Source organism: Anguilla anguilla, chromosome 5 (genome assembly GCF_013347855.1).
Source record: "Anguilla anguilla isolate fAngAng1 chromosome 5, fAngAng1.pri, whole genome shotgun sequence".
NCBI classification, from domain to species: Eukaryota; Metazoa; Chordata; class Actinopteri; order Anguilliformes; family Anguillidae; genus Anguilla; species Anguilla anguilla.
In genome coordinates this window covers 6,515,241-6,526,807 of record NC_049205.1, presented here as the reverse complement: position 1 = coordinate 6,526,807, position 11,567 = coordinate 6,515,241, and the positions used below count along the sequence as shown (strand labels likewise).

Sequence of the window (11,567 nt, the reverse complement as noted above, 5' to 3'; positions counted from 1 at the left end):
CAGGCCAGTGCGCGCTGTGGAACAGACCTGTCTCACCAAACCAGCTCGTCTGTAGTTCCCTACCCACTCCTGTGATTCCTGCAAAGCTCACATTGGGGCAAACAGCCCACTGTCTAAAGAAAGACAGCCAAACTACCAGTGTCCAATCTGCACCCCCAATTTACAATGTCTGCACCCCAACTTACCCTGCCTGTACCCCAATTTATCCTGCCTATACCCAAACTTTCCCTGCCTATAACAAAACTCACCATGTCTATACCAAAAGTTACTGTCTGTGTCCATCAGGTTAATTATTCCACATTACTACATTCGTGCATTTACTAATTTTAAGTATATGCTGGTGGACCAGAGCCAAGGAACGTGGATTTCAAAAACAATTTTATTAATCGCACACACATATGTACAGGTGTACACACACAAAAGTTAACTACAAGTGATTGCAGTTTATTAAGCTTCTTAAACAGGAATGTGTAAAAAAAAAAAAGTTATTTCTTCTTGGCACGGTTCAGGTGCTGCAGTCTGATTGGCTGACACGGTGCTAGGTCAGGGCCCAGCTCCTCTGCACTCCAATAACTCTTCTCTGCTGGTTTTTTCTCTCTTTCTTTCTCTTTCTCTCTCTCACACTGTCTCGCAAATACACACACATTCACACAAATTCTCTCTCACTCACACTCTCACACACACACTCCCCCTGTCTGTCTCACACACTGTGTCTCTCTCTGTCTCACACACACACACTCATGCATATTCTCTGTCTGTCTCTCACACACGCTCACTCTCACACACACACAGGCTGTCTAGCTCAAACACACACACGCACGTTCTTTCACACAGTCTCTCTATGTCACTCTCACACACACACAGGCTCTCTAGCTCAAACACACTCACACACACACACACACACACACACGCTCTCTAGCTCAAACACACTCACACGTGCATGTTCTTTCACACAGTCTCTCTATGTCTCTCTCACTCACTCCCAGGCTCTCTAAATCAAGCACACTCATGCGCTCTCTCTCTGAAATGCTGAAATGCTGCTCAGTGGCTGCTGCTGCTGATCAGCTCCATCACCCTCATTTGAGCTGGAGGACAACCTGTCAGAGAGAGAGAGAGGGAAAGAGAGGGAGGGAGATGGTGAATGGAGGACAGAAGTGGGCTAATACTTCAGGAGAGCGGGAAGGGAGGGAGGGGTAACACCTCCTCTGCTTAGCCTTATACGCCCCTTAACTTCCCCAGGGAATTTGAGCTCCTACCCATCACCCACTACACAGTGGTACAATAAGCTCATAACCACCAGCTGACAGCTCCCCCTCCCCCCTCCCCCAAACACCAGCAGACCTCACACAGCCTTGTTACATTCACACATTTTTGTCAACGCCAGGAAAAGAAATAACTGACGAGCCACACAAGGTCTTGAGAGACGTTTATTGTTGCTGCAGGCTGACAGCTGTAACCGTGGAGACTAGCAGCGCCCCCTGGTGGCGCTCTCTCCGCACACGGAAGGCTGTGACTCTGCATTCGTCAAAAGGCAGGTTTAGGTGCCATAGCAACCAGAGGTGTGCGCCTGTGTGCAGCAACCGAGGAGCTGACCTCAGATGATCCCAGAGGTGTGTGTGTGTGTGTGTGCGTGCGTGTGAGAGTGTGTGTGTGCAGCTGACTCCAGATTAGCTCGAGCTCTGACGTCTCGTCATCTCATCAGGAGAAACCTGCAGATTTCACACGGTCGCTATCGCAGGAACAAGTCTGTGGAACAGCACTGAGGGTGGGTGCACCAGCAACAGGGAGAGGTGAGGTGGAGAGAGGAGGTGACAGAGGGAGGAGAGGTGGAGAGAGGGAGGAGAGGTGGAGAGAAGGGGGGACAGAGGGAGGAAAGGTGGAGAGAAGAGAGGACAGAGGGTGGAGAGGTGGAGAGATAGAGAGAGGACGTGACTGAGGGAGGAGAGGACATGGAAGATGAATATAATGACAGTGCTGAATTTCTCAGAATAAATGATCCAGGTGTGTTTAGTGTCTGTCAGTCCCTTACAGTCAAAAGCCTAAACCCTTCACCACCCCGGGCACCCCCTCTTTAATGCTTTCGAAAGTGTTCTGGGGTTCAGGTGGAAGTGTTTTACCTCTGGGCAAATGGAGCTTTTCATTCCTGCGAATGGTTTCCTACTTTCCTCTTGAAGAGATCAATGGTGGCCATTGATATTTTGCCCATAGTAATAGCCTCCATACATCATCCCAGTCTCGCACCATCTCCCACCAAAATTCCCTCGATCTCGAACCCACCGCGCGGTAAGACCGTAATCATCACCGACACGGTGGCAGGGCCAGGGCCGGACTGCCGGAGTCTGATGCTGTTTTTAATTGCTAGAGATGCCCAGCCAACCATTCAGCACAACTTCCTGTTCCCCACCGGGGGACTTCCTGTGCTGTGACAACAGCAAACACGGAATGTCCGTGGGAATTCTCGATCGATCTACAGCGCTCTAACGCCAGCGTAACACTCCACTACATGCATTCAGCAGACACTGGGCACTGAGACACCCATTCAACAGATGGGTTCGCACAGAAATCTGTAAAGACAAGATGTGTAGCTGTTTTGTTCTGTTTCAATACCTTATTGGCCAAGTGTAACAAGACACCGTATTGATTTAGTGTAACCCAGTACCTTATTGGCCAAGTGTAACAAGATAGCATATTGATTTAGTGTAACACAGTACCTTACTGGCCGGGTGTAATAAGACACCGTATTGATTTAGTGTAACACAGTACCTTATTGGCTGAGTGTAACAAGACACTGTATTGATTTACTGTAACACAGTACCTTATTGGCTGAGTGTAACAAGACACTGTATTGATTTAGTGTAACACAGTACCTTATTGGCCAAGTGTAATAAGATACTGTATTGATTTAGTGTAACACAGTACCTTATTGGCTGCCTCTAAGGAGTTGATGAGGGTCTGCAGCTCCTCACGGTTCAGCTCGAGGGCCACAGGCTTCAGCACGCCTCCCTGCTTCACATCCAGACTCAGGCTCAGCAGCGCCATCTGCAGGGAGGAGATCTTGTCGCTGGACAGGGCCAACTGCAGAGAGAGACAGAGTAGAGAGGTCAGTGTGTGTTCAAGAGCACAGTGTTCAGTGCGCGTGTTCAACAGCACAGCGTTCAGTGCCCATGTTTGTGAGCACAGCGTTCAATGTGCGTGTTCATGAGCACAGCGTTCAGTGTGTGCGTTCACATGGGCACAGCGTTCATTGTGTGTGTTCACATGGGCACAGCGTTCAGTGTGTGCATTCACATGGGCACAGCGTTCAGTGTGTGTATTCACATGAGCACAGCGTTCAGTGTGTGTGTTCACATGGGCACAGCGTTCAGTGTGTGTGTTCACGTGAGGGTCTCGGACTTGGTGCAGCTTAGCTTATAGCCACGATCTGCATGAGTAGGCCTCAGCAGAACAAATGATCGTTTATTTATAAATCGTTTTTAGAAAAAACCGTTCAGCCTCCCGGTTGTTCTGCATCAGCGACGGCACACGGAGCGCGGTGTACCGGCCCCGCGGGGCCCCAGAACGCTGGTGAGTGAGCGGGCGCTCGTCACACATGGCAAAACGTAACGAGTTTTCATTCGTTACCGCACTTCTTTGAAACCGAGCCATAAATCTCCCATAAAGCTCTAAGCCCTCTCCAAGCCCCTGCCTCTGAAATGAAAGACGCTCGCACGCACCTCCAAACAAATTAAAATGACCACCACCTCTGAAATGAAAAAGAAATGACCGCGGCCAGGCGAGAGTCCGGCCTTGTGCCATTATGGGCACCAAAAACACCTAAAAACTCACCCACAATAACCAGAGCACACACGCTATAGGCTATGCCAATTAACAGGTCCCCCTTCACCAAAGAGAACTTTTCAAACTCCTTAAAAAAAAAAACTAAAAAAACTCCCAACATCCTTCACACTAAGTGGGGAAAAGCACAGCTTCTTGATGAACAGGAGAACATTAAAAAGTCAGAGGGATTCGCGGGGTTTCGCGATGGCGCGGTAATTAGCGAGGATCGGAATTCCGCTTCAGCACCAGCAGAATCCACTCTAATTAGAGTGCACCCCCCAGGCCATTTCTAAAAAGTTCACATGAGATTTCTCTCCCTCCAAAGCGCGCTACTCAAAGACAAGCCTCTCCAGCACTTGTGTAATACCCTGAATTGAACTCTGTTAATATGCCTGACCATGGCTGCGTCGAAGACGAGATGCCAATTTGTGCACCTCAGCTTCAACAGCTGATGTTAATCACATATTTGTGTGATATTCAGTTAATCTCTAAATCCGATAAACTGAGCGCACATTAGCTTGCATAAGCTTGCAGTTCATCTTGTGATAATACGGACAGCCACAGCAAACCTTATGGCCAGGGCTCCAAATAACAAACTCACGCAGATCAATTGCATTTAGCTTGCCTACAAGTTGACTTTGGTGCCGCTGAATTTGGGACAGCCCGGCTGAGACCCACCATGGCTAACAGATGAGAGATGGGTGTCTGGATTGGTACCTTGATCTGCCAGTCAAAGTCCTGGAGCTGGGCAGAGGACACGGCATTGGTCCGCTCCACCAGGGCCTGCCGAAGCTCCTCCCCCCTGCCCTTCAGACACGCCAGGACAGCCTCGCGATGCCCGCCGCCCAGATCCGCCAGCGACTCCTGCACCTGTACGCACGCACACGCGTGTACATGTCAACACACACGCGTGTACATGTCCACGCACACACACAGGCACATACACACATTTTATCCTATCCCTTGTGTGAAAAAGGTGCTCAAAGTGTGGTATAGCGGAGACAGGAAGTGATGTAACTCACCTCTTCATCAGAGCACTTCTTCCCCACCGCGAAGCGGAAGAACGAGGAGAGGCCGTCCAGAATCTCCATCCACTCAGTCAGGCTCCAGACGTTCCCATAATCCCCGAACCGAGGAGGGTCCCGCCCACATACCCCATCCACCACTCTGTGGAGGAACTGAGAGAGAGAGAAAGAATGAGCGAAAGACAGAGGTCTCCTATTTTATACCATACCATACTGTTCTATGTTGTTGAGTACTGAACAATTTCACAGGGAATAGTTGCATTTAGAATCTGCGCTTCAGTTATGTTATGCTCTTTAAAGTACCTTCTCCTTGTTATGAATCTGAAAACAGAACCCACTCCTCAGTCTCTCGCACCTGCAGCCGGTCTCCCCATCACGCCTGAACTCCCACGGGCCCGCCCCAGCAGGGTGACCCCCCTCGCCCGTCCCGCCGGATCACTCCAAATAATTCACGGCACCTGTGCTCAGCTGCCAATCAGCCCCCTAAAGGTGCGTCTGCAAGTTCTCCTCCCATCACCCCCCTCCCGACTTTGGGACGTTTGCAGTCTCTAAGCTCAGTGACCTCAGGACGTTTACAGTCTGTAATCTCAGTGACCTCGAGAAGCTGACAGTCTCCAAGGTCAGTGATCTCGGCACGTTTACTGTCTCTACGCTCAGTGACCTCCAGATGTTTACAGCCTCTAAGCTCAGTGACCTCAGGACGTTTACAGTCTCTAAGGTCAGCGACCTCGAGACGTTTACAGTCTCCAAGCTAGGCAAAATTGGGACATTTACAGCCTCTAAGCTGGGTGACCTCAGGATGTGCAGTACCCGCTCCTGCAGACAAATGCGTTTTTGTCTTTATTCCACGTGGTCCCTCTAGCAATCAGGATGGCAAAATGACTCATCGGTTTAACCTTGTTTTTGTTTAGTGCCAACAAAAAAAAACAAGACTCCAGTAGGGAGGAGATTTGGATTACACGGCAGAGGTGTTGGCCTAAAAGGGTAACTTTTTAGTCTTAAGAAGAAAGCAAAGCATTTTCTATACCTAAATATGTATAGATATCTGGGGAACTATCTTACCATGTGATCTGAGGAATGATCTTATTGGATGATCTGATGAATGATCTTACCACATGCCCTGAGAAACCATCTTACTGTGCGATCTGAGGAACGATCTTATTGGGTGATCTGAGGAAGATCATTTTTAAGCACTGGAGCCTTGAAACTACCGCTAGGTCCAAGTTTTATCATTTCTGGTCCAGCAAGGCAGTCTTGTCCCGTGACTGTAGGATCCTTTTTGGGTGTGAGACAGAGAACACTCAGACATTCCTCAGAACCCTCTGATGTTACTCAAAACCCTCTGATGTTACTCAAAACCTTTCCAGATTAAATGTGTCCCCAGAACCCGGATGCGAGGCTGAGCTGCGATTTAAATGCAAGGCAAACTTTGGCGCCGCGCTAAACCTCGCTAATACATTACACGGCTGTCAGACCCCCTCGCGCACACTGGTGTGATATAAGGCAGCGCTGCTCTCATTAATAAACGTTAGGCGCTGCCGCCTCGCAACGACATCTGGGAATGTTTTTATGATGATTTCGAGCGCCGTTTAGCGTATGCTAATGGTGGCTACGGCCTTGCGCTCGCATCTGCCACGGCTTTAGCGCGATTCTTTATCACTGGCGTGTCACCGGCTGCTCTGAACTGGAGCCTTGTAGCCGCCCTTGGGCCATGCCGATTATCTATAACTGCACTGTAACTCACTGGGAGTGAGAGGGACACATTCGCCGTAATAAGAGACCTCGCACATTAGCGGGTTTCATTTAATAGCGGCGGCTTTTGGTTGCGATGCGGTACTGAATAGAAACGGCTGAATCGCTGCACTTGAAATGTTTATTGTTTTATTTTTCTCCTGAAACATATTTCTCGCAACATTAACATTGTTATTGAAGGTCCTTAGCTCCCCCTAGTGGTTCACCTTTCTATCACACCTCACAATGGCTCTACAATGAACTTAAAAAAGGTTCAGGCCATCTAGACCACCTGAGCACGATGGGGCTAAAGATGCCCAGGATGTTCTATGAATTTCCATTAATTTTGTGCATTACAATGGTTCCCAATTCAATCAACGTTTGTCCTTAACATAGACTCATAATTAAATACATTTTATTTCTCCCCCCACCCACCATTCTCAACCAAGGTTTAGCTGAAGGCCAAGTTAACCATAAAAAATGAACAGTTACATTTACTCATGAGTTGAAGTTGAGAATGCACATGGTGACTACATTTCCATCAAAGCACTTGATGTAGTGATAGTGGGATGAACTGGAAAACAGCAGGGTCTCTGTGACCTGTGTTCAGAAGCACAGATCTTCTGATGTTGCAAAAACATTTTAGTCGCTCCAAACACCCTCCAAATGAAGCCGAAAACGCCACAGTGGAGATCCATTTATCCAAACTGATGGGATGATAAATGTCTCATGAGAGTGTAAAACAGTGAGTATAATTCCCAGTAAACTATCAAGGGAAGCTACTTCATTATAAGATCCTGACTTCAAGAAAATAAACGCAATGCTACACAGGGGGATGCACTACACACACCATAAGCGAGTAATAGCCAAGCATTTTATATTCCCTGGCTGCAATGACTTAATGCCAAAATAAGCTAACAATGCTGTCAGTAGTGCCAAATAAGTAAACTGGAATCGGGGAGTCACCGCTACCACGTTTTAACTGACTCTCTGGCTGTATTCCCGAGCATTATAATCAGTATTCCACCGGAGGCTCTACTGTCCAAAGGGGATAACCTTTTATGGAAGATTTCTCCCTTCTCTGTCATGAGCACAAATGGTCCTAAATGAGGGGGAAAAAATGTCCCTGTCATTTTTGTGGCCTCCCGAAGAAGAAAAATGTTGTACTATACACCTCAAATAACGCTACACTTTCTGGCTGTGGTCACATTACTATGCACAGCAGTTGTATTCGAGGAATATAAAAATAAACATGTTCTAAGCTGGGTGTGCATGTGGGTAAATACAATCTATATATATACTCCTCAACCACTAGAGGTCCTCTGTGGTATATATTGGTCTGCAAAATACAATTTAAAAAGAAATTCTATGTGCACAGCAGTTATGTTTGATAGACGTAATAAATCTGTTTCAAGTGTTGCGAGTGTGTGTGTGTGTGTGCAGGTGTGGTGTGTGGGTATATGTGTGCGTATGCTGTGTATGTGTGTGTATGCCCACGCGTTGTGTGTGTGTTTGCGTGTATGCCCGCACATTGCATGTGTGTGTGTATTTCCTCATTTTTCCCCATCAGTCTCTGCTCTGAATTACTTAACTAATGCATCAGCGTAATTAATTCACTCAACATTTTTTACATTTCGGGTGGGTATAAATCAAAGGCAAAGACTGAAGTTTTGCCAACTTTCTAATAGCATATTTCCGTCTTCAAGATGTACAGGGACACAGACAGTTACAAAGGTATTGCATCATCACAAATGATTATTATTTCAGTCATTATTGCCACATTAGTCATTCATGTGAATGCTCCTCCTATTCAGAATGACCTACAATCCTGTCTCAGGGAAAAAGACTATGCCACAGAATAGAGAGTAACACGTCAGTGACAGAGTGTGTAAAACAGTGAAAGAAAAAAGTAAAGACATGCACGTATGCAAACCTATCACCACGACATTCAAATGATCCTGAGGAAACCGTGCGCTAAGCTCACAGCTGCTTAACGAAGAACACAAACATTAGCATAAATGCACCACAGTTCAACACTGGTCTGCAACACTTCACTATACAGGTATGGGGAGGTGGGGGGGAGGGCAGCCATGAGAAAGGTATGTTACTGCCAATGGTAACTTGAACAGGTAGGCCTAAGCACAAATTATGCCAAAACGTGTCCTTAAATTTGTCTCACAAGTCATTGTGAGTCAGTTCTGTTACTTTTCTGTGACAAAGATTTAAAAAAAAAATTTTTTTAATGAGAGTAATCATCTGAAAGTCAGTGTGAAAGACGAACTTTTTTTGTCTTCTAGTTGGACTGGTAGCAGGAAAGTGGGGGAGAAATCCTTCCAGTAAACCCTGCGCGCCTGGTTTAAACGCCTGGCCTTCGCTGTGACTAAAATCGCTCCCGGACAGCTATGAACGGAATGAACCGTGTCTTCAGTGTCACACAGCCAGGCAAGTATGAAGTCCCTAAACCGGTTGAGTCTACCGTGGGGCGCTAAGGAACGAACGCCACACGCAGAACGGGGTCTGAGGGAACAGGTTGGGTAGCAGGCTAGCGCTAAACTCGAGAAGCCTGCTCAGCTGTACCTTTCATAAACACCCTCATACATTCCAATAAATCATAAATGACATGAGAATTTTTGTGAGAATTGAAAGGAAACCTAGCCTGTGAAGGCTTATCATCCCGTGTGCTGTCTAGATAACATCCAGCATCGTGCCCTGCCTGATCTAGGTCATCCCAATGACTTCTCCATCTGCTTCGAATTCGGGTAAGCCAATGCATGCATTAATAACTCACTGTGAAAATAACATTAATATAATTTCTGATTATTATTATTATTGTTACTTAAGTTCATTTGTATCAGCATAACACCTACTGAGAGAAGCCAATGAGAATAGGTGTAATGATTAGAAATACACCTTCTTTACAACTCTACCTTTGCAGAGCCTGAGAACAGCATGTTTTAAGCAAGCCTGTTTCTTCATAACAGGTTTGACACCTGAACTTATCCTTACCCGTACTTTTTTAAAGCCTATCCTTACAATGATATGATACTCCTCATTTGAGAACAGTATTCTAAATGTATTCTGTGTGCTTTTTGCAGTAAAATATGTGTTCAACTTAACTAGATAATTGTTACCAGTCTCAATATTAACATATGATACTGAAAAGCATTTTATGTTACCTGCCAACTAGGTCAGCCAACAACCAATATCAAACTGTTTAGCGTTTGTTTACACATTTGTAGGTTGTTGTGGTGTATTAATTTCAAACACATTTTAGTAAAACGTGATTATTTTGCGTTCGAAATTAGCATCCATTTCTAAATAAGATTGGGGCCTCAATCAACATGCCAATACGAACCCCTTATGCACCCATCGCACATTAATATCAGCGATCTGACTACCTGTTCAGCTACATTAAAGTTAAAGATCTCTTTTGTTAGATATGCTAACTAACGCCGTGAGAAAGTGTCTGCAGTTGGAAAAATCACGATCCGTGATAATCACCACTTCTGTTATGCTCAGTAAAATTACTGTATGTATATTAAAGTGCAGAACTGTGTACTTACTTTTGGACATTCCGTTACAGGCAGTTTTTCAAGTAATTTAATCATAATTCCTGTTAAATAATTCCAGCCCTTTCCGGAACATCAACAGGGAAGCTCGTGTACGTCAGCTGACTAGTACATGGAGTCATGTGATTTGGCTTCTGAGATAATTAAGAGTAGAAAGAAACTTGTAGTTCCGTTCTGTTTCACGTAGAGTTCCGGCCTGAACATAACGTTTTCTGTTCAAGATCAGGTGGGTAGCCTATTATGGAAGTAAATCTCTAGCAACGATGATAAAATATTTGGTTACGTCTTGTTGCTATGGCTGTATGGTTACAAATGTAATACAGTTTGATATAGACGCATTTGTTTGTCCTTTTAATCAACCGGCGACCTGAATTTACAAAAATGATGACAATTATTTAGTGTCAGTAGGCTTACATTCAATACTAGGGTTGAATGTCTCTCCAAAGTGCAATCAGACCAAATTACTAAACTTACTAATTAAAGTACGGTCTATGTAGCGGTTTTTCTGTCTATTCCAGTAGGCTAGGAAATATTTTGCATTTCAATAGTTTACGGATGAATAATAAAATAAAATAAACTCATGTTCATTTGAACTGATTTTAGCCTACTGGATAGATATGGCAAATAGAGCTTGTCCTTGCATCTTGCTAATTACAAGTTGTGCGATGGGCGACGTCCTCGGAACACCGAATGGTAACATGACCACTGTTTATGAGCTTTCAGGTAGGGAAACTGAGAACTCTGTTAGACGCGTTTTTGCAGCGCACACGTGATTTCGGTTGCAAGGAGAAGGACAGAAAGTGCAGCTTCCTTTGTTTTGCTGAACTGCTTGCTAACGTTGCATATAGCGCATTGGTGGAATTCAGTCGCGTTGCTAGGTATGGTGAAGGCGTTCGTCCAGATGGGGTTGATCGCAAGGCGCTAAATACAATCTTGATTTACATGGACATAAGGTAAGACCATATACCACGCAATAGACCAGCAGTCATCCAAAATGTTGTGATTTTTTTTTGCTTTCATAAAATTAAACCGGTTATCTGTTTCCGGTCCTGCATATATTCGCACGCGTTACGCCTGCATTTCTGAGGGTCTTCTGCGGTTGCGGTTTCAAGCGGTTACATGAAAAAATAACATTGAAAACACACGAATGAATACGCCCTGTGGAATCTCACATGTAAACTGTAAACAGACAATAAAGTGAGTTTGTTGGCTACTGTAGTACAACCATAGCTAATTCTTAATACGAGGTCCCCCATGCGGAAAGTAACACCTGTTTTCATCCGTTTAAAATTCTCAATATGTACTCCCATTTCATACGCGCAGTTTTTAATTTGAGAGGGATGTGTTCTCGACAATGTGAACTCAGTCAGTGCAGGCTGTGTAAGAGACCAGTGGGGGTTGCAGATTTTACTTAAACTGATTAGTT

The 11,567-nt window shown here is 45.4% G+C and overlaps 2 protein-coding genes across 5 annotated transcripts in view; one reads left to right on the top strand and one right to left on the bottom strand.

Moving 5' to 3' along the window:
- Positions 1–1,058: 1,058 nt before the first annotated feature.
- Positions 1,059–10,283, bottom strand: commd8 (COMM domain containing 8). The gene is made up of 5 exons (XM_035417076.1): positions 10,136–10,283; positions 4,839–4,994; positions 4,534–4,686; positions 2,920–3,075; positions 1,059–1,097 (listed from the first exon to the last, which is right to left on the bottom strand). The coding sequence occupies exons 1-5, from the start codon at positions 10,178–10,180 to the stop codon at positions 1,077–1,079; spliced, it is 531 nt and encodes a 176-aa protein (XP_035272967.1). The 5' UTR covers positions 10,181–10,283; the 3' UTR covers positions 1,059–1,076.
- The window catches only part of atp10d (ATPase phospholipid transporting 10D), a 29,450-nt gene continuing 27,171 nt past the window's right edge, over positions 9,289–11,567 (top strand). The window contains exon 1 of one of the 4 annotated variants that reach the window (XM_035417070.1): positions 9,289–9,331. In XM_035417070.1, the coding sequence (XP_035272961.1) occupies positions 9,304–9,331 (28 nt within the window). In that variant the 5' untranslated portion in view covers positions 9,289–9,303. Of the gene's footprint in view, positions 9,332–10,303; positions 10,368–10,415; positions 10,865–10,902; positions 11,095–11,567 lie in introns of those variants that run through there. The other 3 variants (XM_035417072.1, XM_035417069.1, XM_035417071.1) reach the window with 3 other exon arrangements.